The sequence below is a fragment of the Phalangium opilio genome, unplaced genomic scaffold (assembly GCF_054372755.1).
Source record: "Phalangium opilio isolate 3A_F unplaced genomic scaffold, DU_Popi_V2 ptg000230l_1, whole genome shotgun sequence".
NCBI lineage: Eukaryota > Metazoa > Arthropoda > Arachnida > Opiliones > Phalangiidae > Phalangium > Phalangium opilio.
Genome location: NW_028324221.1, coordinates 457,359 through 483,866, shown reverse-complemented (window position 1 = coordinate 483,866; position 26,508 = coordinate 457,359). Strand labels below are relative to the sequence as shown.

General features: G+C 38.0%; 1 protein-coding gene and 44 non-coding genes across 45 annotated transcripts; all 45 read left to right on the top strand.

Moving 5' to 3' along the window:
* The first annotated feature begins 8,052 nt into the window (after positions 1–8,052).
* On the top strand, positions 8,053–26,389 carry LOC149613048 (uncharacterized). The gene is made up of 6 exons (XM_089858049.1): positions 8,053–8,205; positions 8,555–8,755; positions 10,070–10,091; positions 23,532–23,876; positions 24,195–25,757; positions 25,851–26,389. Exons 1-6 carry the CDS (start codon positions 8,053–8,055, stop codon positions 26,387–26,389), a joined length of 2,823 nt encoding a protein of 940 aa, XP_089714175.1.
* TRNAT-CGU (transfer RNA threonine (anticodon CGU)) lies at positions 11,341–11,413 on the top strand. Its single transcript has one exon. It is a non-coding gene; the product is annotated as a tRNA-Thr (tRNA).
* On the top strand, positions 11,571–11,643 carry TRNAT-CGU (transfer RNA threonine (anticodon CGU)). The gene has a single exon. It is a non-coding gene; the product is annotated as a tRNA-Thr (tRNA).
* TRNAT-CGU (transfer RNA threonine (anticodon CGU)) lies at positions 11,743–11,815 on the top strand. Its single transcript has one exon. It is a non-coding gene; the product is annotated as a tRNA-Thr (tRNA).
* Positions 11,973–12,044, top strand: TRNAT-CGU (transfer RNA threonine (anticodon CGU)). Its single transcript has one exon. It is a non-coding gene; the product is annotated as a tRNA-Thr (tRNA).
* Positions 12,144–12,216, top strand: TRNAT-CGU (transfer RNA threonine (anticodon CGU)). The gene has a single exon. It is a non-coding gene; the product is annotated as a tRNA-Thr (tRNA).
* On the top strand, positions 12,316–12,388 carry TRNAT-CGU (transfer RNA threonine (anticodon CGU)). Its single transcript has one exon. It is a non-coding gene; the product is annotated as a tRNA-Thr (tRNA).
* On the top strand, positions 12,546–12,617 carry TRNAT-CGU (transfer RNA threonine (anticodon CGU)). Its single transcript has one exon. It is a non-coding gene; the product is annotated as a tRNA-Thr (tRNA).
* On the top strand, positions 12,717–12,789 carry TRNAT-CGU (transfer RNA threonine (anticodon CGU)). Its single transcript has one exon. It is a non-coding gene; the product is annotated as a tRNA-Thr (tRNA).
* On the top strand, positions 12,947–13,018 carry TRNAT-CGU (transfer RNA threonine (anticodon CGU)). Its single transcript has one exon. It is a non-coding gene; the product is annotated as a tRNA-Thr (tRNA).
* TRNAT-CGU (transfer RNA threonine (anticodon CGU)) lies at positions 13,348–13,420 on the top strand. Its single transcript has one exon. It is a non-coding gene; the product is annotated as a tRNA-Thr (tRNA).
* Positions 13,578–13,649, top strand: TRNAT-CGU (transfer RNA threonine (anticodon CGU)). Its single transcript has one exon. It is a non-coding gene; the product is annotated as a tRNA-Thr (tRNA).
* TRNAT-CGU (transfer RNA threonine (anticodon CGU)) lies at positions 13,749–13,821 on the top strand. The gene has a single exon. It is a non-coding gene; the product is annotated as a tRNA-Thr (tRNA).
* Positions 13,979–14,051, top strand: TRNAT-CGU (transfer RNA threonine (anticodon CGU)). The gene has a single exon. It is a non-coding gene; the product is annotated as a tRNA-Thr (tRNA).
* TRNAT-CGU (transfer RNA threonine (anticodon CGU)) lies at positions 14,151–14,223 on the top strand. The gene has a single exon. It is a non-coding gene; the product is annotated as a tRNA-Thr (tRNA).
* Positions 14,381–14,452, top strand: TRNAT-CGU (transfer RNA threonine (anticodon CGU)). Its single transcript has one exon. It is a non-coding gene; the product is annotated as a tRNA-Thr (tRNA).
* Positions 14,552–14,624, top strand: TRNAT-CGU (transfer RNA threonine (anticodon CGU)). The gene has a single exon. It is a non-coding gene; the product is annotated as a tRNA-Thr (tRNA).
* Positions 14,724–14,796, top strand: TRNAT-CGU (transfer RNA threonine (anticodon CGU)). The gene has a single exon. It is a non-coding gene; the product is annotated as a tRNA-Thr (tRNA).
* On the top strand, positions 14,954–15,025 carry TRNAT-CGU (transfer RNA threonine (anticodon CGU)). The gene has a single exon. It is a non-coding gene; the product is annotated as a tRNA-Thr (tRNA).
* On the top strand, positions 15,125–15,197 carry TRNAT-CGU (transfer RNA threonine (anticodon CGU)). Its single transcript has one exon. It is a non-coding gene; the product is annotated as a tRNA-Thr (tRNA).
* On the top strand, positions 15,355–15,426 carry TRNAT-CGU (transfer RNA threonine (anticodon CGU)). Its single transcript has one exon. It is a non-coding gene; the product is annotated as a tRNA-Thr (tRNA).
* TRNAT-CGU (transfer RNA threonine (anticodon CGU)) lies at positions 15,756–15,828 on the top strand. Its single transcript has one exon. It is a non-coding gene; the product is annotated as a tRNA-Thr (tRNA).
* TRNAT-CGU (transfer RNA threonine (anticodon CGU)) lies at positions 15,986–16,057 on the top strand. The gene has a single exon. It is a non-coding gene; the product is annotated as a tRNA-Thr (tRNA).
* On the top strand, positions 16,157–16,229 carry TRNAT-CGU (transfer RNA threonine (anticodon CGU)). Its single transcript has one exon. It is a non-coding gene; the product is annotated as a tRNA-Thr (tRNA).
* Positions 19,066–19,137, top strand: TRNAT-CGU (transfer RNA threonine (anticodon CGU)). Its single transcript has one exon. It is a non-coding gene; the product is annotated as a tRNA-Thr (tRNA).
* On the top strand, positions 19,237–19,309 carry TRNAT-CGU (transfer RNA threonine (anticodon CGU)). The gene has a single exon. It is a non-coding gene; the product is annotated as a tRNA-Thr (tRNA).
* Positions 19,467–19,538, top strand: TRNAT-CGU (transfer RNA threonine (anticodon CGU)). Its single transcript has one exon. It is a non-coding gene; the product is annotated as a tRNA-Thr (tRNA).
* Positions 19,696–19,768, top strand: TRNAT-CGU (transfer RNA threonine (anticodon CGU)). The gene has a single exon. It is a non-coding gene; the product is annotated as a tRNA-Thr (tRNA).
* Positions 19,868–19,940, top strand: TRNAT-CGU (transfer RNA threonine (anticodon CGU)). The gene has a single exon. It is a non-coding gene; the product is annotated as a tRNA-Thr (tRNA).
* On the top strand, positions 20,040–20,112 carry TRNAT-CGU (transfer RNA threonine (anticodon CGU)). Its single transcript has one exon. It is a non-coding gene; the product is annotated as a tRNA-Thr (tRNA).
* TRNAT-CGU (transfer RNA threonine (anticodon CGU)) lies at positions 20,270–20,342 on the top strand. Its single transcript has one exon. It is a non-coding gene; the product is annotated as a tRNA-Thr (tRNA).
* Positions 20,499–20,572, top strand: TRNAS-UGA (transfer RNA serine (anticodon UGA)). The gene has a single exon. It is a non-coding gene; the product is annotated as a tRNA-Ser (tRNA).
* TRNAR-CCU (transfer RNA arginine (anticodon CCU)) lies at positions 20,672–20,744 on the top strand. Its single transcript has one exon. It is a non-coding gene; the product is annotated as a tRNA-Arg (tRNA).
* Positions 20,902–20,973, top strand: TRNAT-CGU (transfer RNA threonine (anticodon CGU)). The gene has a single exon. It is a non-coding gene; the product is annotated as a tRNA-Thr (tRNA).
* Positions 21,130–21,203, top strand: TRNAT-CGU (transfer RNA threonine (anticodon CGU)). The gene has a single exon. It is a non-coding gene; the product is annotated as a tRNA-Thr (tRNA).
* On the top strand, positions 21,361–21,432 carry TRNAT-CGU (transfer RNA threonine (anticodon CGU)). The gene has a single exon. It is a non-coding gene; the product is annotated as a tRNA-Thr (tRNA).
* Positions 21,532–21,604, top strand: TRNAT-CGU (transfer RNA threonine (anticodon CGU)). The gene has a single exon. It is a non-coding gene; the product is annotated as a tRNA-Thr (tRNA).
* On the top strand, positions 21,704–21,776 carry TRNAT-CGU (transfer RNA threonine (anticodon CGU)). The gene has a single exon. It is a non-coding gene; the product is annotated as a tRNA-Thr (tRNA).
* TRNAT-CGU (transfer RNA threonine (anticodon CGU)) lies at positions 21,876–21,947 on the top strand. Its single transcript has one exon. It is a non-coding gene; the product is annotated as a tRNA-Thr (tRNA).
* TRNAT-CGU (transfer RNA threonine (anticodon CGU)) lies at positions 22,047–22,119 on the top strand. The gene has a single exon. It is a non-coding gene; the product is annotated as a tRNA-Thr (tRNA).
* On the top strand, positions 22,507–22,578 carry TRNAT-CGU (transfer RNA threonine (anticodon CGU)). Its single transcript has one exon. It is a non-coding gene; the product is annotated as a tRNA-Thr (tRNA).
* On the top strand, positions 22,735–22,808 carry TRNAT-CGU (transfer RNA threonine (anticodon CGU)). Its single transcript has one exon. It is a non-coding gene; the product is annotated as a tRNA-Thr (tRNA).
* Positions 22,966–23,037, top strand: TRNAT-CGU (transfer RNA threonine (anticodon CGU)). The gene has a single exon. It is a non-coding gene; the product is annotated as a tRNA-Thr (tRNA).
* On the top strand, positions 23,137–23,209 carry TRNAT-CGU (transfer RNA threonine (anticodon CGU)). The gene has a single exon. It is a non-coding gene; the product is annotated as a tRNA-Thr (tRNA).
* Positions 23,309–23,381, top strand: TRNAT-CGU (transfer RNA threonine (anticodon CGU)). The gene has a single exon. It is a non-coding gene; the product is annotated as a tRNA-Thr (tRNA).
* Positions 26,390–26,508: the final 119 nt, after the last annotated feature.

Genomic DNA, 26,508 nt, shown 5'->3' with positions numbered 1-26,508 from the left:
AAGAATCGAAGGCATCCATTTTCGAATTAAAACTAGCATTATCTATTATCCCTTTCTGATGTTACACACTAATTGTCGTTGCTTTTATCGCCATTTCAACGATACGGTAAGCAAAAGTAGTTTCCAAGCCCGGTAATCAAAGACGTTAAGTTCATACACACTTAATTCAGTTTTCCCAATAAAACCAGTGTAATTTTGCTACTAGTTTAAGGTGGTGTCGCGAGATCCCTATGGCGAAAATTTCACAGATATGCTTTTTTGGTGTTTGGAGGAAAGTATTTTGCTATATAGTCCACTAACGTAATAACTATGGCTTTTTGGAATTGGGTTTTTATCGAAAAGATTGTAACAATAAGTGAGTTTGGCGATCTTATCATAAATAACTGATACGGAAAAAAGCGTATACATGTTAAATTCTAATAAGTAATAATAGTGAATAATAATAGATGAATGTCTACTACAAAAAAAATGATTTGGATATTTTTTATAAAGCTTCAATTACAAAATATTACGCAAAAAGTTAGACTTCAAAGCAAGTGAATTTTAGAATAGAAAATATTTTTAATTTAACCGAACAAAGAGTACGACGTTTTTTTCTACAAAACGTTTTTCGGAAACTTTGCCGATTGATTAAATTTGTCGGTTAAATTCTTACTAAGATTATTCAATCTCAATATTTATCAGCTAAAATTGTTGTTTTGATTAAATGAATAAACTTCTGAATAGTTTTAAATTATTTGTAGTCAACCGTATTTTTCGAAAAAAGCGATCAAAAAACCCCGAGCCCTAACAACGATATTAGAGTCCATTGTAGGTCAACAAGACTGACAAGGTGTTTTTTACACAAGCTTTTCAGATTGACTGAAGCTTTTCCTTTTACGTCCATCGGACATCTTTCAACGGGAACCGGAATGCGGCAAGTATCCTGAGCTTCGATACCCAGGAACTTATTCGGAGCGTATTGCAACTCCATCTCGTACTTGTTTGCGTTCAAAATGTCCAAAACGAGATAGCAATGCGACGATCTAAAAGAATATCTATCACTTTACAACCTACGATTCTTGGCTCTTGTCAAACGAGTTTGATTAGTTAAAGTTACATATAATCATAAGTTCACAAGATATGTTCCATAAGTTTGACACTGGTTACTGAGAGTGAGGGGCTAGTCGTTTGTCAAAATTTTGTACACATGATTACTGATTACTGAATTTCTATGTGATTGATTATTGAACGATTATTTTCGTGATTACGATTGTTTTCGATGATTTTCAAAATCTCTACACTGATTTCCCGTTATTGCCACTGATTACTTGTGATTTCTGTTTGAATTTCAAAGAATTCCGGTGATTTTTTGGTGAATTACGATGAATGCAGTGATTATTTCTATTTCAACTGATTATGATTTTTATTTTGGATTTTCGAATTCCTCGATTGATTATGTGTGATTATTTCACGAAAGGTGTGATTTCCGAGGTCAATACAAAAGATTACTAGTAAATTATGTGATATTTCCGACTTTCTCAAGTTTTCACGTGATTTACAGTGATTATCGGAGATTTCTGATTACACACAAGAATGATTTTGATTACTGATAATTTTCAAAGAATTCTAGAAATCAAGTAATCGATTACTACGGTTTTGTACACCTGACTAACCCACCGACTGAGAGCTCGCCGTGAAGTGACATAAATGAAACGTCATAGATTCTCGTAAAGAGACACCGGGTCAGCCGCTATTGTCAAATGCTTAGTAATTCAGACTAAATAGGACCTAGATGGAAGTTTTGCAAAATTAAACACCCGGTGTCAGACTTCAATTCTCGCTTCCGTCGTTCTCGAACTAGCTCGAGCTGTAAGTCTCTTAGTACTGTAGCATTACGAAGTATAGGAAGTATCATACTTATTTAGCATATCTTATAAACTTATGATATAATGGTAATTAACAACTGTTAATATTCCAAAAATATCCAGATTAGACTTTGAAGATGAGCTTTCGCACGTTTTCCCGGTAACTAATTAAGGTTGATTTTCCCTAATTATTTCTAAGCTTAGCTCTATGAGTAAGATCGTCGTTTGTACCACGTACAGTCTGTTAGAAAAGTCTTTGCCCGTTGATTTTTTTCAGAAAATTTTGAATAATTCAAAAACCGTGGTTCACAGAGAATTTATATTTGACACTAAGATACATATTTTTGTTCCCCATCAAATGAGACCAAATTTGAAGTTGTAGGTCCAAGCACGTGCTAAAAAACGCGAATTTTTCGAAAATCTGAAAATGTTCAACTTTTTAAATATTAGTTTTTGGAGAAAATAAATGTGATTTTCGTTATCAGGGGGGTCAATTTATATCCTAAAAGTGTCTTCAATTTCCTTTTATCTTTAATATTTCGCAAGATATTTCAATTTGTTTAAATTTATAAAATGAAAACCGTTTACCCAGATATCTAGAACATCCCATATAGGGTATTTCTACCTATCTTTTTGTTGATATGACGAATTAGTAAGTTCCAGCTAACTTGATCTTTTCATTATGTTTAAAGGGATACATAAATGTTCTGAATTTTAAGAATAACCAGAAAGGTCGGTCTACTCAAGCCAAATACATCCCGTAAGGTGAAGGTTCAAAGTCGGTATTTTCATAAGTAGCTGTGATCTTATATTTGAAAAGGTAGTTAGTTTATTAGTTTATTTAGTCTTTATGCACAGTCACGGTTAGTTACCCAATTTGACCACTAACAATAGAGGATGACTTCACATGTGGATTAGCTGAAGCTGGGTCTATGATTGTCTAGTTATTCACTCTCTTAGGGACGTCCTATTTAGTTTCATGAATAAACCCTGGTTAAGCATTGTTATATTGAATTTGAGAGTTGTCAAACACCTGGTTTAAGTCAATTTTTACACCCGAACAACGCCGCGTAGCTAGACTAGTTTGAAATCTTTACACATAACACTAACTTATTCATAGAAAGAATGATTAAATTAACGATTGCTGTGACGTTCAATTTCTGAACATCTTGGGTCATGAGTGAAAACAGTATTTTCAAATGATCATTGGTATGAAATTTCGGGCTTTTCTATTGCCAGGCCTATCGTAACATTGTTAGTACGACAGCAGTTACCACAAATACAAGTGGATATTTAATTCCGAGTCTTAAATTTACTTCGAAACGGTATACGCTCTAAACACCCTCAAGACTGAAACCCCAGGTCATAATCCCCACTATTGAAAAAATAAATAAAACACCCCTCCTTAGACAAAATCCCCGGTCGTTTCCCCCCATTCTCAAGTCAAAATCCCCCGGTCATTTTCACCCATCCTAGAAGAAAGTAACCCCCCCCTCCCATTCTCAAGGCAAAATCCTCTGGTCCGTTTCGCCTATCCAGAAGAGAGTAAACCCCCCATTCTCTAGGCAAAATCCCCGGTCATTTTCCCTCATCCTAGAAGAAAGTAAAGCCCCCCCCATTCTTAAGGCAAAATCGCCCGGTCATTTTCCCTCATCCTAGAAGAAAGTAAAGCCCCCCATTCTCAAGGCAAAATCCTCTGGTTCGTTTCGCCTATCCAGAAGAGAGTTAACTTCCCATTCTCAAGGCAAAATCCCCCGGTCATTTTCCCTGATCCTAGAAGAAAGTAACCCCCCCTCACATTCTCAAGGCAAATTCCTCTGGTCCGTTTCGCCTATCCTAGAAGAGAGTAAAGCCCCCATTCTCAAAGCAAGATCCGTCATTTTCCCTCATCCTAGAAGAAAGTAAAGCCCCCCATTCTCAACGCAAAATCCTCTGGTCCATTTCGTCTCTCCTAGAAGAGAGTAAAGCCCCCCATTCTCATGGCAAAATCCCCCGGTCATTTTCCCTCATCCTAGAAGAACGTAAAGCCCCCCATTCTCAAGGCAAAATCCTCTGGTCCATTTCGCCTCTCCTAGAAGAAAGTAAAGCCCCCATTCTCAAGGCAAAATCCCCCGGTCATTTTCCCTCATCCTAGAAGAAAGTAAAGCCCCCCATTCTCAAGGCAAAATCCTCTGGTCCGTTTCGCCTACCCAGAAGAGAGTAAACTTCCCATTCTCAAGGCAAAATCCTCCGGTCATTTTCCCTCATCCTAGAAGAAAGTAGCCCCCCCCCCTCACATTCTCAAGGCAAATTCCTCTGGTCCGTTTCGCCTATCCTAGAAGAGAGTAAAGCCCCCATTCTCAAGGCAAAACCCCCGGTCATTTTCCCTCATCCTAGAAGAAAGTAACCCCCCACATTCTCAAGGCAAAATGCCCCGATAATTTTCCCCTCATCCTAGAAGAAAGTAAAGCCCCCATTCTCAAGGCAAAATCCCCCGGTCCTAGAAACACCTCTCTTGGATAGACTATTGGATTTCTTACTTACGGTTTAAGTGTTACTTTTGCCAATTAATACTAAAAAAATTCCTTTTTATAAAAAAATATTTTATTATCATAAGTAATTATGTTTTGAACTCCTTAAGGTTTTGAAATATGTAGAGCGCCAATAAATTGATAAAAGAGGCAAACAAGACAGAGACTGCGGCAGTTATAATAAACGTCCTGCATGGTTCTTGTGCCGAAATTACCAACATCTACTTAGCATACTTTATAAATTTTTAATTCCAATAGCTCAACTCGGCTCGCATTTTGGCTTGATAAAAACACTGAAGCAATGATAACATTATAATCAAAATCTTCCTAGACCCACAACGGAGGCGTTTAAATATGAACTATCAATTCATTTTATGAAACATTGTTTCATACGGACTAAGGAAGAATTAGCATTAAACACCAAGTTTAGTTATACAGAAAAATATTTATTAACAATTTTGTTTCAAAAATTATTTAGTAATCGAGCATACGCCCGTGCACACTCAAATATTTTATTAGCCGTTTGCGAAACGACAGGCATAGGATTTCACAATAGATGGCGGCAGCAAATTGTAAGCGTTTTGGACCATCAGCAGTAGGTCTTCGTTATTATTTGGAACTCTTTTCTCCATGAGTTGAACTGACTATCTATGCGCGAAGCGTTTGGACTCTTTGGAGTCGACTCGTGGTTGAGGTTACGTGACGTCTGCTACTTATTTTACCGCGTTAAACTTTTGCTTGTTTGTAGCGTTTACTACTGTACTTTCTGGTTTCTGGGTAACTGAACAAAATATAAAATAGATATAAAAAATGTCTAAACCGAGTACGATTTGCGTAGTCCCACGTTGTAAAAACAACAACTTAAATAAGGATATTTCGTTTCACATATTTCCTAAAGACCCTTCTTTAGCAGAAAAATGGTTAAAAAATATTAATAGACCAAAGTGGGAACCGAAAGCTAGATCTCTCGTATGTTCAGCTCACTTTACAAATGAATGTTTTGAATATAGTCCAGACGTAAAAACCTTGGGAATGAAGAAAAAGTCACGTTTCATTACGTCGGCAATACCAACTATTTTTCCTTCCGATTGTTTCATTGAGAAACCCAAAGAACTTTCTGCAGGCTGCAGTGGCAGTGCAGAACCACTTCAGAGACCTTTGCCCGTAAAAAAATCTGTGCAACAAGCCCTATGCCACACCGAAGTCGCGCTTTCGGCCTTGAAAAATTATATTCAAAATCAAAAGGTGAAGAATCAATTTGCCGCCCAGATGAACCGCAGAGCGATAAGTTATTGCAGAGAAATACGGAAGGTAGAGACAAATAAATCCAAGTTTATAATCTTGGCAAAAGTGTTGGTATTCAAGATTTCCCAGCAATCGGCATAAAGGTATTAAAATATTCGTAGTTAGATTTTATTTAAATGTGTAATCTGAGACAACTTTTACTTAGCATGTCAAACGACCCAATTAAACAGCGTGAAAAAGTTTTGGAACCCAAACAGATTTTATAAATCATAATACAACTATGACAAAAAATAAAGAAATGTCAGATATTCACGAGAGTGATGATGAAAGTATAGAGTCTGACCCACTTGATACTAGTTTTACTCCTTCAAGTCTTGGCTTCGGAGATACTAGTTTTATTCGGTATGTATTTTTGATACGTGAATTACATTTTATAAAGTATAAAATAAATCTATATTATTACTAATAGCTCTTCGGATCATTTGGATGTTATTGACAATCCAATTTCAGAGCCAAAATTCTTAGTTTTTCAGTCAGCGTTATTAGTATTGTTCAAATATTGTTTTTCTTGTTTGGCGCCATGCACTCAAACTCTATCAATTTTGGGATCACTAGTCACGGTTAAAGCTGTTTGCAAAAATAACCACACTTTTGTTTGGGAAAGTCAACCCAAAATGATGAGAAAACCTTTGGGGAATCTCTTGACTGCGGCAGCTATCCTTTTCGCTGGACGAAATCCTACTAAAGTTTTGAGAATGTTTAAGTCTATTGGTATAGCCATGATCCAGAAAAGAGCTTATTGCAACATACAAGAAGCTTATCTAATTCCTGCTATTCGAGAAGTAAGATGGTTTTGGTGCATGAAAGATTTATATTTCAAATTACTGCCATTATGGTAGGCATGGATAAGACAAGAAGATGAGCTATTAACATCAATTGAGGGCAAAACCATTGACATTGGTGGAAATGGTAGGTGTGATTCACCAGGTTATTCAGCTTTATTTGGATGTTATTGTTTTTTGGAGAGCACTACGAAAAAAGTCATACATTTGCAACTTGTCCAGGTAAATCTACAAAAACACGACTTGATATGGACTTTAATTAATTATTATTAATGAGGCAAGCTTTTTGAAATATTCTTTTACTACTCTACTGAAGTTAATAGTAGCCAGGCAATGGAATTGGAAGGATTACGCAGAGGTTTAAGTTACTTGGAAGTCAGTGGTATAACAGTTGGAAGTATTGTAACTGACAGACATAAAGGTATTCGGAAGCACATGAGAGAAGAGCATCCCGCTGTAAAGCTTTTTTTTGACTGCTGGCATCTTGCAAAAGGTAAATCCAAGGCTCTCCTGGTAAAATAACGGTTGATAACGTTATTTTTTTTCCAACCCAAAAATGGAACTTCTCATTGATTTACATGAAATATTTTCGCGGAAAAACCAGTCCTTGCCTACTACTGGGTTAAATATTCGCGCCTAATGCACGGAAATGTAACGCTGTTTAGCTCTGAGATTACGCTATTCTATACAACTTATGTTCCCCCTTGCCACAGGAGTGTGCACCATCCATTATTTTATCTAGGGAGCCTTCGTTAATCCCTCAAAACCCCCCAAAAAAATTAATGAATATAGGCCTAATTGTAAATTAAATTCATCTAGGGGTTAAAACTAAAATTGAGGCTGCAGGAAAGAAAAAAAACTGCGAAGTTCTTTTGCAATGGAAGCGTAGCATTGTAAACCATCTTTATTCGTGTGCTGTTTCAAGCTACGGAAACGCGGAGTTGGCAAAAGACAAATGACTTTCTGTTCTTCGTCATGTCACAAATGTGCATACTGGTCATGGTGGGTTGTTTTCAGAGTGTGCTCACAAACAAATAACACCAAAAGAATGGCTCGTAGATTGTAAGATGACAAAAATTATGTCTTTGGGCTACTACTGTCAATAAATTTTAACAACTAATAATTGCAGTATCCGAGCCATACAATATGCATATATTGTGAAGCTCGCAAGCCATGACATAGGCCAATTATCACCCACTGTACAAACATCTAATGTAGAAGCATATCACTCTGTGGTGTTGCACTTTGCAAGCAAGAGTGTTTATTACCCCTACAAAATTATGGAAGCTAGGTAAACTTATATTTCTATATTTTTCCCACATAAGACAAACATAATTTAATTTAACTTTGCAGATTGTTCTTGTCAGTCTTACATTTCAATGAAAACTCTAACAAAGCTCACGCTCGCAAAGCGGATGGCACTTTGCGTTACAGTGTTTCTTTTCCTAAGGCTAAACTAGGCGAGTATAGTGTAAGACCTATCAAGGAGCCATCTACATACGGTAATTTAATTATATAAAACTTTTACTAGTAAACTTCGTTTTAATTATTTTTTTTTCGTATTGTTGGATAAAATTAGATTATGTACAGAATTTATTCAAAATTGTAATGGATAGAGCGGAATTGAGCATGAAGAATGCAAAAGATTTATATTATAGAGAAGTCGAGTCCGTACCAATTCCACCACCGTTAACTGCTCAATATGTTCACCCTGAAAAATCAGAAGCAATTGAATCATACAAGACAAAGAAACGTTTTAGAGTTAAAGAAAATTAAGGCGAATAAAGCCAGTCGCTCGATGTGGTAGTTTTAATAAGCTACACATCATTACATCCATTAATAAAAAAATAATACCAAAGATATATTGTCAGAATCATTTCACATTCGTCAAATTAGCTTCCTCTTTACACGGTGTCTGAGTTTTAAGTCATCATTGTCTTTATACATTCTCACACTTAGGCCATAAGGATTGACTATAATACGAGAAATTCTATGAGAGCGGTAGCTCTCTTAGATAAGACTTCATGTTATAGCGGATGTCATTCTCTCTTTAAAATAAGTATAGGAAGTTAGTATACCTTTATACCATAAATTGGGAATACAATTATAGTTTAACCAGAAGAAGTGTAATCAATTTGAGCACGATGTGGCCATTCTTAAATATTTTAATTTAGTCATTAATGCGTGGGTAACGAAATCCAGCATTTTCTTCAGATGGAAATGCAGTTCTGATCTTCGTCAAAACGCAGCTAGGAATTGCGCGTCTTTGGCCCCGCCTCAAACGCTTGTGAATCCATCTGGTGAACTTGCGGTAAGCAATGTAGCGGTACGTTCTAAATAAAAATTTAAGTGGTTAAATGCTAAGTTTGTTAGGATACATATGCATATAAATAAATTGGTGTAGTTTTGTTATACTTGTGAATTGTAGCATCATTCGATATAACGAAGTTTTTATCGCAGTACTCATAAACTCCAGCCTCCAAGCTATAAATATTTAAATAAACATATTCTGTGCCTGGGTGCTTAGTAATGCAGGTGTGTTGGGCTTGGATTTTGTCCCACACTTTTCTTATCTCCTGGCAACAAATACTCTCTTCCACGGAGCTCAATGGAACACAAAACCCGCAAGTACACCTGGTTATTTAGAAGCAACGTTCATCACCAAACTTTGTCAACAATAAGGTAGCCTTGATTAATTTAAATGCCTACCAGTTATTGTTGTTAAGTCGTTCATGCCCTTCTCTCTCTGGCTCCTCTACAATTTCATCTGGTGGGGGATTAGGTCTCGCCTCGGGGTTAGGTCGCGCCTCAGGCTCGAACTGATAGGGTTGTGCACCTAGATTTTCATGAATCCTAGGCCTAACAACTGCACCCTCCCCTTCAGACTCGGACGAACCGCTAAAATTAATTGAAAAATCTGACAACACATCGACCTGATTATCCGACTCACTACTCGAGTTTGAAGACATAACAGGTAAAATTTCAGCTAAACTATCCGCTTCTTAAAAATCAAAACAGAATTGCTCCGTGATTACAGACGACGCAGTGGCGCGCGGCCTGGCCGGTCCCGGGAGTCGGGACGCCCAACTGAAGATTTCGTTTCCCCGAGTCCCGACCCAAAAACCCTCTAGTGAAAGACAAGTATCTGACGTCATATACTTGTTTTTACTTTGGTAAAATGGCGGCCTAATTTGAAAAATGGGGGTAGAAACTTTATATATTCAAACTTATCTTACAAAATAACAAAAAATCGGAGAGTTAAAAGTTTGATATTTTTGGATTCTTTGAAAGAAATTCTATCTTTCGTAAAATGAATGAAAGATTTTTCAAATAAAGCTGCGCATACCCTTTAAAAAGACCTTGAAGTCAAATTGTTTTTAAATACCCAATAAAGAGGGGATATTCTGCACCTTACAAAAGCCTTAGACACCTTATGGAAGAGGTGTTATTTTGCTCCTCCGAAGTGATTATTTGTACTTTAAAAACAAGGTGCTTCATTGCACTTTTTAAGTAGTTTTTGATACCTGTATTGAAACTGTCTTTGTAGCACCTTGAAAGTACACATCAATACCTTTAAGGAGAGGTTTTTCACCGTACATTGTGAGTGAATACTACTTCCTTTAAGATAAGTTGTTATATTGCTCCTTGTAAGTGATTATTTGTACTGTAACGAAGAAGCCTATGTCGTCTGCTCCTTGGTTAATCTTTTTGCCGCCTTAAGCGTCTAAAAAATATATTCTTGTTTAAAAATTTCCCGGGGTGGCGCCTCGAGCGCCATCGCAGTATATTGTTTTTTTTTTATAACCGCCATAAAAAGAGCGCGGACGGAGGGAGAAAGAGTAGTCTCTCATGTACTAGTTTGCGCTCTAGTTCGGACGCGTTTTTGTTAAATAAAGATTCCAGGTATTATTTCTATTACGACTGCGTTATTCTTGCTACGATGGACTACCTGGTAAATAATGCTAGTCATGGACAATAAGTGCTTTAAACGGGTAACCTGGGAACTTCTTTGTTTTTCTAGTTTTAATGTAAATTCTTTCTAAGCCGTGAAATTAGGCCCCTTTCTTACATTTAAAATTTACGGATACAGTACTTTCATTCTTAAGTGCTTTTTCGCACTTTGCAAGTCATTATAGGTACAGTACCGGACAAAAGTTTCTGGACATTTTAATTTGGCTGCCACTTTGTTCGTATTTGAGCTATAGTAACAAAATAGGACTTTCTAGATAGGTTTACTTCTCAAAACACTTTTAAAATTAAAAATGACACGGTGGCACTAATAGGGAGTTAGCCATAGCGCAAATAGTAATGCCCCCCGATAATGACGTTACGAAATAATGCTTCAAATGGATCGGCAATGCCATCATTGCAAGCGTCTTGTCACGTACAATTCAAAACTGTTTTCCAATTGAAAATCGGTTCAGAAAATTAAAAGTTATGACAAAAACCGTGACGTTCAAAACAATAGTACATAAGCCTAACGATTATTAATTTTTATCTATATCAACTTAGCTCCGTATTTAATATTACGGTGAGGAGATCATGAGTTCGATTCTCGTCGGAGCCTCGTTGTTATGATACTTGAACTAGTTTTCGTGGCTATTAAATTTTGAAAAACTAAAAATAATAGTTGCTTGAGATATGCATATATGCAAACAATAGGGTAAAAGTGTAAATGAGTTAAATTACTGAAGTATTCAGCATTAATCTCATTGCGTAACATGGGCTCCGTGGGTTAGTGGTTAAAGCGCCTGTCTAGTAAACAGGCGATCATGAGTTCGATTCTCGTCGGAGCCTCGTTGTTATGATACTTGAGCTAGTTTTCGTCGCTATTAAACATTGAAAAACTAAAAATAATAGTTGCTTGAGATATGCATATATGCAAACAATAACATGGGGTCCGTGGCTTAGTGGTTAAAGCGCCTGTCTCGTAAACAGGAGATCATGAGTTCGATTCTCGTCGGAGCCTCGTTGTTATGATACTTGAGCTAGTTTTCGTCGCTATTAAATATTGAAAAACTGAAAATTATAGTTGCTCTAGATATGCATACATGCAAACAATAGGGTAAAAGTGAAAATGAGTTAAATTACTGAAATATTCAGCATTAATCTCACTACGTAACATGGGCTCCGTGGCTTAGTGGTTAAAGCGCCTGTCTCGTAAACAGGAGATCGTGAGTTCGATTCTCGTCGGATCCTCGTTGTTATGATACTTGAACTGGATTTCGTAGCTATTAAATGTTGAAAAACTAGAAATAATAGTTCCTTGAGATAAGCATATATGCAAACAATGACATGGGCTCCGTGGCTTAGTGGTTAAAGCGCCTGTCTCGTAAACAGGAGATCATGAGCTCGATTCTCGTCGGAGCCTCGTTGTTATGATACTTGAGCTTGTTTTCGTCGCTATTAAATATTGAAAAACTGAAAATAATAGTTTCTCTAGATATGCATATATGCAAACAATAGGGTAAAAGTGAAAACGAGTTAAATTACTGAAATATTCAGCATTAATCTCACTACGTAACATGGGCTCCGTGGCTTATGGTTAAAGCGCCTGTCTCGTAAACAGGAGATCATGAGTTCGATTCTCGTCGGAGCCTCGATGTTATGATACTTGAACTAGTTTTCGTCGCTATTAAATATTGAAAAACTAGAAATAATAGTTGCTTGAGATATGCATATATGCAAACAATGACATGGGCTCCGTGGCTTAGTGGTTAAAGCGCCTGTCTCGTAAACAGGAGATCATGAGTTCGATTCTCGTCGGAGCCTCGTTGTTATGATACTTGAGCTAGTTTTCATCGCTATTAAATATTGAAAAACTAGAAATAATAGTTGCTTGAGATATGCATATATGCAAACAATGACATGGGCTCCGTGGCTTAGTGGTTAAAGCGCCTGTCTCGTAAACAGGAGATCATGAGTTCGATTCTCGTCGGAGCCTCGTTGTTATGATACTTGAGCTAGTTTTCGTCGCTATTAAATATTGAAAAACTAGAAATAATAGTTGCTTGAGATATGCATATATGCAAACAATAGGGTAAAAGTGAAAATGAGTTAAATTACTGAAATTTTCAGCATTAATCTCACTACGTAACATGGGCTCCGTGGCTTATGGTTAAAGCGCCTGTCTCGTAAACAGGAGATCATGAGTTCGATTCTCGTCGGAGCCTCGTTGTTATGATACTTGAACTAGTTTTCGTCGCTATTAAATATTGAAAAACTAGAAATAATAGTTGCTTGAGATATGCATATATGCAAACAATGACATGGGCTCCGTGGCTTAGTGGTTAAAGCGCCTGTCTCGTAAACAGGAGATCATGAGTTCGATTCTCGTCGGAGCCTCGTTGTTATGATACTTGAGCTAGTTTTCGTCGCTATTAAATATTGAAAAACTAAAAATAATAGTTTCTCTAGATATGCATAAATGCAAACAATAGGGTAAAAGTGAAAATGAGTTAAATTACTGAAATATTCAGCATTAATCTCACTACGTAACATGGGCTCCGTGGCTTATGGTTAAAGCGCCTGTCTCGTAAACAGGAGATCATGAGTTCGATTCTCGTCGGAGCCTCGATGTTAGGATACTTGAACTAGTTTTCGTGGCTATTAAATTTTGAAAAACTAAAAATAATAGTTGCTTGAGATATGCATATATGCAAACAATAGGGTAAAAGTGTAAATGAGTTAAATTACTGAAGTATTCAGCATTAATCTCATTGCGTAACATGGGCTCCGTGGGTTAGTGGTTAAAGCGCCTGTCTAGTAAACAGGAGATCATGAGTTCGATTCTCGTCGGAGCCTCGTTGTTATGATACTTGAGCTAGTTTTCGTCGCTATTAAACATTGAAAAACTAAAAATAATAGTTGCTTGAGATATGCATATATGCAAACAATAACATGGGGTCCGTGGCTTAGTGGTTAAAGCGCCTGTCTCGTAAACAGGAGATCATGAGTTCGATTCTCGTCGGAGCCTCGTTGTTATGATACTTGAGCTAGTTTTCGTCGCTATTAAATATTGAAAAACTGAAAATTATAGTTGCTCTAGATATGCATATATGCAAACAATAGGGTAAAAGTGAAAACGAGTTAAATTACTGAAATATTCAGCATTAATCTCACTACGTAACATGGGCTCCGTGGCTTATGGTTAAAGCGCCTGTCTCGTAAACAGGAGATCATGAGTTCGATTCTCGTCGGAGCCTCGATGTTATGATACTTGAACTAGTTTTCGTCGCTATTAAATATTGAAAAACTAGAAATAATAGTTGCTTGAGATATGCATATATGCAAACAATGACATGGGCTCCGTGGCTTAGTGGTTAAAGCGCCTGTCTCGTAAACAGGAGATCATGAGTTCGATTCTCGTCGGAGCCTCGTTGTTATGATACTTGAGCTAGTTTTCGTCGCTATTAAATATTGAAAAACTGAAAATTATAGTTGCTCTAGATATGCATACATGCAAACAATAGGGTAAAAGTGAAAATCAGTTAAATTACTGAAATATTCAGCATTAATCTCACTACGTAACATGGGCTCCGTGGCTTAGTGGTTAAAGCGCCTGTCTCGTAAACAGGAGATCGTGAGTTCGATTCTCGTCGGATCCTCGTTGTTATGATACTTGAACTGGATTTCGTAGCTATTAAATGTTGAAAAACTAGAAATAATAGTTCCTTGAGATAAGCATATATGCAAACAATGACATGGGCTCCGTGGCTTAGTGGTTAAAGCGCCTGTCTCGTAAACAGGAGATCATGAGCTCGATTCTCGTCGGAGCCTCGTTGTTATGATACTTGAGCTTGTTTTCGTCGCTATTAAATATTGAAAAACTGAAAATAATAGTTTCTCTAGATATGCATATATGCAAACAATAGGGTAAAAGTGAAAACGAGTTAAATTACTGAAATATTCAGCATTAATCTCACTACGTAACATGGGCTCCGTGGCTTATGGTTAAAGCGCCTGTCTCGTAAACAGGAGATCATGAGTTCGATTCTCGTCGGAGCCTCGATGTTATGATACTTGAACTAGTTTTCGTCGCTATTAAATATTGAAAAACTAGAAATAATAGTTGCTTGAGATATGCATATATGCAAACAATGACATGGGCTCCGTGGCTTAGTGGTTAAAGCGCCTGTCTCGTAAACAGGAGATCATGAGTTCGATTCTCGTCGGAGCCTCGTTGTTATGATACTTGAGCTAGTTTTCATCGCTATTAAATATTGAAAAACTAGAAATAATAGTTGCTTGAGATATGCATATATGCAAACAATGACATGGGCTCCGTGGCTTAGTGGTTAAAGCGCCTGTCTCGTAAACAGGAGATCATGAGTTCGATTCTCGTCGGAGCCTCGTTGTTATGATACTTGAGCTAGTTTTCGTCGCTATTAAATATTGAAAAACTAGAAATAATAGTTGCTTGAGATATGCATATATGCAAACAATAGGGTAAAAGTGAAAATGAGTTAAATTACTGAAATTTTCAGCATTAATCTCACTACGTAACATGGGCTCCGTGGCTTATGGTTAAAGCGCCTGTCTCGTAAACAGGAGATCATGAGTTCGATTCTCGTCGGAGCCTCGTTGTTATGATACTTGAACTAGTTTTCGTCGCTATTAAATATTGAAAAACTAGAAATAATAGTTGCTTGAGATATGCATATATGCAAACAATGACATGGGCTCCGTGGCTTAGTGGTTAAAGCGCCTGTCTCGTAAACAGGAGATCATGAGTTCGATTCTCGTCGGAGCCTCGTTGTTATGATACTTGAGCTAGTTTTCGTCGCTATTAAATATTGAAAAACTAAAAATAATAGTTTCTCTAGATATGCATAAATGCAAGCAATAGGGTAAAAGTGAAAATGAGTTAAATTACTGAAATATTCAGCATTAATCTCACTACGTAACATGGGCTCCGTGGCTTATGGTTAAAGCGCCTGTCTCGTAAACAGGAGATCATGAGTTCGATTCTCGTCGGAGCCTCGATGTTAGGATACTTGAACTAGTTTTCGTGGCTATTAAATTTTGAAAAACTAAAAATAATAGTTGCTTGAGATATGCATATATGCAAACAATAGGGTAAAAGTGTAAATGAGTTAAATTACTGAAGTATTCAGCATTAATCTCATTGCGTAACATGGGCTCCGTGGGTTAGTGGTTAAAGCGCCTGTCTAGTAAACAGGAGATCATGAGTTCGATTCTCGTCGGAGCCTCGTTGTTATGATACTTGAGCTAGTTTTCGTCGCTATTAAACATTGAAAAACTAAAAATAATAGTTGCTTGAGATATGCATATATGCAAACAATAACATGGGGTCCGTGGCTTAGTGGTTAAAGCGCCTGTCTCGTAAACAGGAGATCATGAGTTCGATTCTCGTCGGAGCCTCGTTGTTATGATACTTGAGCTAGTTTTCGTCGCTATTAAATATTGAAAAACTGAAAATTATAGTTGCTCTAGATATGCATATATGCAAACAATAGGGTAAAAGTGAAAACGAGTTAAATTACTGAAATATTCAGCATTAATCTCACTACGTAACATGGGCTCCGTGGCTTATGGTTAAAGCGCCTGTTTCGTAAACAGGAGATCATGAGTTCGATTCTCGTCGGAGCCTCGATGTTATGATACTTGAACTAGTTTTCGTCGCTATTAAATATTGAAAAACTAGAAATAATAGTTGCTTGAGATATGCATATATGCAAACAATGACATGGGCTCCGTGGCTTAGTGGTTAAAGCGCCTGTCTCGTAAACAGGAGATCATGAGTTCGATTCTCGTCGGAGCCTCGTTGTTATGATACTTGAGCTAGTTTTCGTCGCTATTAAATATTATACAAAAACGTCTTTGTTTGGACCAAGACCGAAAAAACCAACGATATGAGTGAGGTTTATCAATTGACTGAAGTTTCAGATATTGAAATTTTTCTTTAAGTATTTTTAGTAGTTTAATCCTTAATCACTATTTAATTCAATCAACTGATTTTACTCTTAATCGATCTATTCCCTCTAAATTTATTCAAAAAATTGCATATCTCCGCTTTTTCAAGAACAATTCCATTTTCCGAAAACATTTTATCATGAAATTTATTATTTTGAAGGGAGTACGTTTAGAGAGATCAATAATTAATATTTGAAATATTCTACTGAATTTCTAAGAAGAGCACCCATACACTGCAAGCACGGATGACTGCAAAATTTTATATCATAACTCGTTTAGAGTGAAGTGATTTATGTATTAATTCCGCTGAAAAGAATATAAAATGACATTGTACAGTACTGAGAATTTTTTCTTTTTATGGAATCTTTACACTAACTTTTGGTTATTTTTATGCTTATAAAATATTTTTCCCGTCCATGAAAAGAGAGCTACCTACTAAAAGCAACCACATGGGACAAAAGTTGTTCCTTTTCCTTTGGTAAATAACATTATTTTATTAGTCCGAGCAAAATAAATTACTCTTAATCATATTTTATCGAATATCAGTCTTCTCAACAAATTGTAACCGTTGAAAAAACATTTTTTGGTGCAAACTTGAAAATTTCTCAAGCCACTAACATTTAAACCAATGTCCGTCAAGGTGCTTACAAGTTAAAGAACATCGATATTAAATCCCTTCAAAATAATTAGTTTCATGATAAAATGTTTTCGGAAAATGGAATTGTTCTTGAAAAAGCGGAGATATGCAATTTTTTGAATAAATTTAGAGGGAATAGATCGATTAAGAGTAAAATCAGTTGATTGAATTAAATAGTGATTAAGGATTAAACTACTAAAAATACTTAAAGAAAAATTTCAATATCTGAAACTTCAGTCAATTGATAAACCTCACTCATATCGTTGGTTTTTTCGGTCTTGGTCCAAACAAAGACGTTTTTGTATAATATCTGTCACTTCAGTCTTAAGGCAGTAGTCAACTCTTAACAGGCTGAAAATGTCATTTCCCGTCCCTATCATCTAAGGAACCGAAAATGCTATTAGCGGTTTTGAATAAAATATAAATCGAAATCATCTTTGGTTTGTCATACATTAATCATAATGATGGCACGAGATATTAGTGAGTATTAAATAAAATTAATAGCCTTTTCAAAATCGAAAAGTTAATTTCGTAGAACTGTTTACTTTTTAAATAAGTGCATTGATTATGGCTAAAAGTGCGCCTCTTTTTAGGGTAGAAAGAAGCTAAAATACCATTTTTTTTTAGAAAATTTGTGGCAATAAACAAGATAATTAGTAACAATCAGGGGTAAAAACAAATCCAATTTAGTAAAATTTTGGAACAGGGGAAATATATTCAGTTGATAAAACTTGATAATTCGAAAAACAGGTGAACATTTAGCCGCTCATAACAACCTAGCCTAACATAAGCTTAACCCTGTATCTAAACCTAACATGATCTATTACATCATAAATCAAATGGGTCTTAGGTTGCCTATTTATACCCATGATGATCTATACATATTCTTGATTATTATAATAATTTGCCCTAAAATGTTAAACTTACAGTTTTGGAGACTTGGGAGACCACAAAAATCCGAAATTGCGTTCTAACATATGAATGCTCACTGAGAATAGCCAAAATAAAATTAATATATAATTAAAAAATAATGAAACCCTGTATACCTCATATGGAAGTGTTGAATTAACTGCGCTTACGTAAACACCACTGTCTTAACTACTGTCATCTTTCCAGTAGTATTTTAAAGTGTAAAACCTAGGGTTAGGAACTTAGGATATGTTTCTAGCATGAAACGAAGCAGACTATATCAAATTCCAAAACAGAGCTGTAAATCAGCTTTTTTTATTATCTTAAAGGACGAAAGACGCTATAAAGAGTATATTACACAGACTTACCAAAATTCAACTTAAGCCTTGGCCAAAACGAACGTCGAAAAATTACTTCAAACGATATTAAAACCTCTATTAACTGTAATTATTTACCTGAATTACTTTTTTAGACGAAAATTGGACCTGATAAAAACAATTTTGGTTTTTAAGGGCGTTATAGTTCATTAGAAAATCCAAATAACGGTGTTAGAGCTCGGATGAAATATCAAAAAATAATTAGCGTTGCCTTACTGTCGTCTGCTATCATAGCCCACTCGATCACGCGCGTCACGACGCAAGCTGCTCGCGCTCGAACAGCGCAGCGTCCGGGAGCGCGGATCGAGTGGGCTATGCTGCTATGAAATAAACTTTCTTACTGTCGTCTGCTATGAAATAGGGAATTCGAGGCATAATTAATTAGTTAAATTACAAAAATTAGACTTCAATTATTTAAAATCTAAGCAGGTAAGTTTCTCATTTAGTAAATTCTTGTTAATTTGAAAGTATTCCGAAAACTAACTTCGCTGTAGTTTTTCCGTATCGCCTATGACAATTTCCCCAAAAAACCGGGTAAAATGTAATGCTTTTTCTATGGGACGCTAACCCTAAAAAGGTGATTTTTTCGTTTAGCATTACAAACGGGTATCAAGTCATATCTACAAGGGCCTACCGGCCCTGTAGAATTGAAAAACTAGAAATAATAGTTGCTTGAGATATGCATATATGCAAACAATAGGGTAAAAGTGAAAATGAGTTAAATTACTGAAATATTCAGCATTAATCTCACTACGTAACATGGGCTCCGTGGCTTATGGTTAAAGCGCCTGTCTCGTAAACAGGAGATCATGAGTTCGATTCTCGTCGGAGCCTCGTTGTTATGATACTTGAACTAGTTTTCGTCGCTATTAAATATTGAAAAACTAGAAATAATAGTTGCTTGAGATATGCATATATGCAAACAATGACATGGGCTCCGTGGCTTAGTGGTTAAAGCGCCTGTCTCGTAAACAGGAGATCATGAGTTCGATTCTCGTCGGAGCCTCGTTGTTATGATACTTGAGCTAGTTTTCGTCGCTATTAAATATTGAAAAACTAAAAATAATAGTTTCTCTAGATATGCATAAATGCAAACAATAGGGTAAAAGTGAAAATGAGTTAAATTACTGAAATATTCAGCATTAATCTCACTACGTAACATGGGCTCCGTGGCTTATGGTTAAAGCGCCTGTCTCGTAAACAGGAGATCATGAGTTCGATTCTCGTCGGAGCCTCGTTGTTATGATACTTGAGCTAGTTTTCGTCGCTATTAAATATTGAAAAACTAAAAATTATAGGTGCTCTAGATATGCATATATGCAAACAATAGGGTAAAAGTGAAAATGAGTTAAATTACTGAAATATTCAGCATTAATCTCACTACGTAACATGGGCTCCGTGGCTTAGTGGTTAAAGCGCCTGTCTCGTAAACAGGAGATCATGAGTTCGATTCTCGTCGGAGCCTCGTTGTTATAATGCTTGAACTAGTTTTCGTAGCTATTAAATTTTGAAAAACTAGAAATAATAGTTGTTTGAGATAAGCATATATGCAAATAATAACATGGGCTCCGTGGCTTAGTGGTTAAAGCGCCTGTCTCGTAAACAGGAGATCATGAGTTCGATTCTCGTCGGAGCCTCGTTGTTATGATACTTGAACTAGTTTTCGTCGCTATTAAATATTGAAAAACTAGAAATAATAGTTGCTTGAGATATGCATATATGCAAACAATAACATGGGGTCCGTGGCTTAGTGGTTAAAGCGCCTGTCTCGTAAACAGGAGATCATGAGTTCGATTCTCGTCGGAGCCTCGTTGTTATGATACTTGAACTAGTTTTCGTCGCTATTAAATATTGAAAAACTAGAAATAATAGTTGCTTGAGATATACATATATGCAAACAATGGGTTAAAAGTAAAAATGAGGTAAATTACTGAAATATTGAGCATTAATCTCGCTTCACAAGAAGGGCTCCAAGGCTTAGTGGTTAAAGCGCCTGTCTCGTATACAGGAGATCATGAGTTCGATTCTCGTCGGAGCCTCGTTGTTATGATACTTGAACTAGTTTTCGTCGCTATTAAATATTGAAAAACTAGAAATAATAGTTGCTTGAGATATGCATATATGCAATCAATAGGGTAAAAGTGCAAATGAGTTAAATTACTGAAATATTCAGCATTAATCCCACTACGTAACGTGGCCTCCGTGGCTTAGTGGTTAAAGCGCCTGTCTTGAAAATAGGAGATCATGAGTTCGACTCTCGTCGGAGCCTCGATGTTATGATACTTGAACTAGTTTTCGTAGCTTTTAAATTTTGAAAAACTAAAAATAATAGTTGCTTGAGATATGCATATATGCAAACAATGACATGGGCTCCGTGGCTTAGTGGTTAAAGCGCCTGTCTCCTAAACAGGAGATCATGAGTTCGATTCTCGTCGGAGCCTCGTTGTTATGATACTTGAGCTAGTTTTCGTCGCTATTAAATATTGAAAAACTAGAAATAATAGTTGCTTGAGATATGCATATATGCAAACAATAGGGTAAGAGTGCAAATGAGTTAAATTACTGAAATATTCAGCATTAATCTCACTACGTAACATGGGCTCCGTGGCTTATGGTTAAAGCGCCTGTCTCGTAAACAGGAGATCATGAGTTCGATTCTCGTCGGAGCCTCGTTGTTATGATACTTGAGCTAGTTTTCGTCGCTATTAAATATTGAAAAACTAAAAATAATAGCTTCTCTAGATATGCATATATGCAAACAATAGGGTAAGAGTGCAAATGAGTTAAATTACTGAAATATTCAGCATTAATCCCACTACGTAACATGGCCTCCGTAGCTTAGTGGTTAAAGCGCCTGTCTCGTAAACAGGAGATCATGAGTTCGATTCTCGTCGGAGCCTCGTTGTTATGATACTTGAGCTAGTTTTCGTCGCTATTAAATATTGAAAAAATAAAAATAATAGTTTCTCTAGATATGCATAAATGCAAACAAAAGGGTAAAAGTGAAAATGAGTTAAATTACTGAAATATTCAGCATTAATCTCACTACGTAACATGGGCTCCGTGGCTTATGGTTAAAGCGCCTGTCTCGTAAACAGGAGATCATGAGTTCGATTCTCGTCGGAGCCTCGTTGTTATGATACTTGAACTAGTTTTCGTCGCTATTAAATATTGAAAAACTAGAAATAATAGTTGCTTGAGATATGCATATATGCAAACAATGACATGGGCTCCGTGGCTTAGTGGTTAAAGCGCCTGTCTCGTAAACAGGAGATCATGAGTTCGATTCTCGTCGGAGCCTCGTTGTTATGATACTTGAACTAGTTTTCGTCGCTATTAAATATTGAAAAACTAGAAATAATAGTTGGTTGAGATAAGCATATATGCAAACAATAACATGGGCTCCGTGGCTTAGTGGTTAAAGCGCCTGTCTCGTAAACAGGAGATCATGAGTTCGATTCTCGTCGGAGCCCCGTTGTTATGATACTTGAACTAGTTTTCGTAGCTATTAAATTTTGAAAAACTAGAAATAATAGTTGCTTGAGATATGCATATATGCAAACAATGACATGGGCTCCGTGGCTTATGGTTAAAGCGCCTGTCTCGTAAACAGGAGATCATGAGTTCGATTCTCGTCGGAGCCTCGTTGTTATGATACTTGAGCTAGTTTTCGTCGCTATTAAATATTGAAAAACTATAAATAATAGTTGGTTGAGATAAGCATATATGCAAACAATAACATGGGCTCCGTGGCTTAGTGGTTAAAGCGCCTGTCTCGTAAACAGGAGATCATGAGTTCGATTCTCGTCGGAGCCTCGTTGTTATGATACTTGAACTAGTTTTCGTAGCTATTAAATTTTGAAAAACTAGAAATAATAGTTGCTTTAGATATGCATATATGCAAACAATGGGTTAAAAGTAAAAATGAGGTAAATTACTGAAATATTGAGCATTAATCTCGCTTCACAAGAAGGGCTCCAAGGCTTAGTGGTTAAAGCGCCTGTCTAGTAAACAGGAGATCATGAGTTCGATTCTCGTCGGAGCCTCTTTGTTATGATACTTGAACTAGTTTTCGTCGCTATTAAATATTGAAAAACTAGAAATAATAGTTGCTTGAGATATGCATATATGCAAACAATAGGGTAAGAGTGCAAATGAGTTAAATTACTGAAATATTCAGCATTAATCTCACTACGTAACATGGGCTCCGTGGCTTATGGTTAAAGCGCCTGTCTCGTAAACAGGAGATCATGAGTTCGATTCTCGTCGGAGCCTCGTTGTTATGATACTTGAGCTAGTTTTCGTCGCTATTAAATATTGAAAAACTAAAAATAATAGCTTCTCTAGATATGCATATATGCAAACAATAGGGTAAGAGTGCAAATGAGTTAAATTACTGAAATATTCAGCATTAATCCCACTACGTAACATGGCCTCCGTAGCTTAGTGGTTAAAGCGCCTGTCTCGTAAACAGGAGATCATGAGTTCGATTCTCTTCGGAGCCTCGTTGTTATGATACTTGAGCTAGTTTTCGTCGCTATTAAATATTGAAAAACTAAAAATAATAGTTTCTCTAGATATGCATAAATGCAAACAAAAGGGTAAAAGTGAAAATGAGTTAAATTACTGAAATATTCAGCATTAATCTCACTACGTAACATGGGCTCCGTGGCTTATGGTTAAAGCGCCTGTCTCGTAAACAGGAGATCATGAGTTCGATTCTCGTCGGAGCCTCGTTGTTATGATACTTGAACTAGTTTTTGTCGCTATTAAATATTGAAAAACTAGAAATAATAGTTGCTTGAGATATGCATATATGCAAACAATGACATGGGCTCCGTGGCTTAGTGGTTAAAGCGCCTGTCTCGTAAACAGGAGATCATGAGTTCGATTCTCGTCGGAGCCTCGTTGTTATGATACTTGAACTAGTTTTCGTAGCTATTAAATTTTGAAAAACTAGAATTAATAGTTGCTTGAGATATGCATATATGCAAACAATGACATGGGCTCCGTGGCTTAGTGGTTAAAGTGCCTGTCTCGTAAACAGGAGATCATGAGTTCGATTCTTGTCGGAGCCTCGTTGTTATGATACTTGAGCTAGTTTTCGTCGCTATTAAATATTGAAAAACTAGAAATAATAGTTGCTTGAGATATGCATATATGCAAACAATGACATGGGCTCCGTGGCTTAGCCGGACGACGCGTATATAATACGCTCACCATTGCAGTGCCGCCCGATCTAACCCTCAACAGCATTTACGTCGCGTTTGATGCCTACTACGTGCCACACAAGAACCTAAACGCGTCCCGTTATACGTTCTTAACAACGAAACAAGGACCTCACCAGTCATTTGATGCATATCTCACCGACATACGAACCAAGGCCCGACAATGTGAATTCGGGGACTTGCTATCGTCACTCTTATGCACCCAAATCGTCATCGGGATCCGCAACGAGGAGTTGCGCAAAGTCCTTTTGGCCGATCGTCTCCTGACGCTCGATCACGCAATCGCCAAATGCCAAGCCACCGAAGCCGCGACAAAACACGCAGACACAATAGCCGTTTCAGAACGTAACGACACTGCTACGAGCTCCGCAGTAGATGCACTTCAACGAGTAGGCAGATGACCCGGGCGCTTCCATGCACGTAATGCGGAACGCCGCCATCAAGCCGCTGCCCAACCACTACACCGCACCACCCAGTTCACATCCAATGACCGACTAGACGTACGCCGTACCCCTCAAGCTTTCGGTCCGCAGCGAGGGCCACCCTTGACCACAAACCCGAACGGGCACCAACAGCAACGATGCGCTAATTGAGGTAGGATACACCACTCGCAACATTGCTGCCCAGCGCGCGATGCTCAATACTACCAATGTATCCGCACAGGTCACTGGGCCTCTCTCTGCCGAGCACGACGTGTTAACGAAGTATCAACGTTTTGCAAGCCAGACTACTACGACGACGACTACTACTTCCCAGACCCGTATCTTGACGAAGACGCACCAGACCAGCAATCCACGGACGGGACATTGTCTTGCAGCGCACTAACCCTCCGTTGTCACGACATGCGCACTCCAGTATCAAAGAATGAGGAATGGCTGGAAACAGTATACTTCGCAAACTTTCCAGTAACAATGAAAATAGATACCGGCTCGCAGGTAAATATTATCCACATCGGGGTTTACAATAAGTTCTCCATAAAACCGACCTTACACAAGCCACCGTACATCGTTCGAGCGTTTTCGGGGCACAGTATCGACGTCATCGGAGTAATATACGTCCCGTGTGCTTCGTTTGCTGTCTCCGGATCAGATCAGTGCTTTTATGTCACACCACGTAAAACCATGCCCATTCTCAGAGTAAGAGCGTCAGTAGATCTCGGACTAATCAAGCGCAGAGAAAAACCGTGCCAACATCTACAACGACCCATCGCGGAAATAAAACTCACTCGCTCGCCGCGAGCAGCCATGTCAGCATACATGATTCAAGAACAAAAGTCTCATAAACTTCCGCCAACACCCAACGGGCAGCAACGCTTACAAGGACCAATTCCTCCCGACCATATCATTGACCAGATGACGTCACAAGAGATAGTAGAGCGATACAAAGACGTTTTTGACCGGATTGGGAAACTCCCAGGTAAACACAAGATCCATCTGAAACCAAACGCGATTCCATCAATCAGCCTGCCGTTCCAAATACCCCACGCGTTACAAAAACCCGTCTCACAGGAACTCCAACGGCTTCAACGTCTGGGAATAATAGTCCCCGTAACAGAACCAACGGATTGGGTGCACCCGATGGTCGTCATTAGACAAGAGCATAAGCCAGTTCCTGTACGCCTCTGCCTAGATCCACGAAACATTAACAAAGCAATACGGTTAGAACCATATCCGACTCCGACTGCTCAAGAAATCTTTTCGAGCCTGTATGGCGCCAAGATATTCACGGTCCTAGACGCCCAGAGTGCATTTTGGCAAGTGGAACTTGAAGAGGAGAGTTCGTATTTATGTACTTTCGCAACGTCCTTCGGCAGATTCCGCTTTGTCCGCATGGCTCTTGGAATATGTACGTCATCATCCATATTTCAACGAATAATGCACACTATTTATCCTCCAGCACAATTCCCGAATACCCATATCTCAACCGACGATTTCCTCTTGGCTACAACAAGGACCGATCACAACAGGAATCTGATCCAAATATTACATCTGGCTCGTCAGAATGGTCTTACCTTCAGTTCGGCGAAGATGCAGCTGGCAGTCAATAAAATCACCTACTTGGGCCTAACAGTAACGCCCAACGGCTTGGAAATAGCGACGTCAAAAATACGAGCAATCGACGTGATTCCATCCCCGGCAGACCAAACCGAATTGCATCTATTTTTAGGAATGGTTAATTTCCTTGCCAAGTTTGTGCCTCAAAATTCGGCAGAAGCGGCACCCCTCCGTGCACTTTTGAAGAAGGACATATCTTTTGCATGAGACGCAAACGCGGAAGCAGTATTTAACCGCCTTAAACGACTAATCACCACTGCCCCAGTTCTGTCATTTTTCAACCCTAAAGACGCAATCACTATTTCCGTGGACAGCAGCAAAATAGGCGTGGGAGCCGTACTGTTGCAGCACAACAAGCCCGTCGAATACGCGTCAACATCATTCACGGCAACGCAACAAAACTATGCGCCAATTGAAAGGGGACTCCTAGGCATAGTATATGCGTGTGGGAGATACCATTACTATGTGATAGGAAGGAACTTCACCATAGAGACAGATCATCGTCCGCTGGTAGCCATCGTCAAAAAACCCCTTCATCTAATGTCACCTAGAATCCAGCGCCTCGTCTTAAAACTAACAAGATATAATCTACAAGTAAAATATGTTCCCGGATCACAACTCCACGTTGCCGATGCGCTGTCACGAGCTCCCCGACAAGAAATGGACATAAATACAACGTACCTAGAAGGATCCTGCGTAATGGTACATTCCACAACGACAGTTCTTACAGACGAAAAAGCGGCGTCGATCAGGAACGCCATAACCTTGGACACAACCTCTCAAACACTACTCGAGTACATGTAGAACGGTTGGCCTACGGCGATCAACAAGATGCAGCCCCAGCTGCGAATCTTTTGACCTATCCAAGAGGAATTGCACTAGAACGATGGTCTCATCTATAGGGGTGATCGACTCTTCATTCC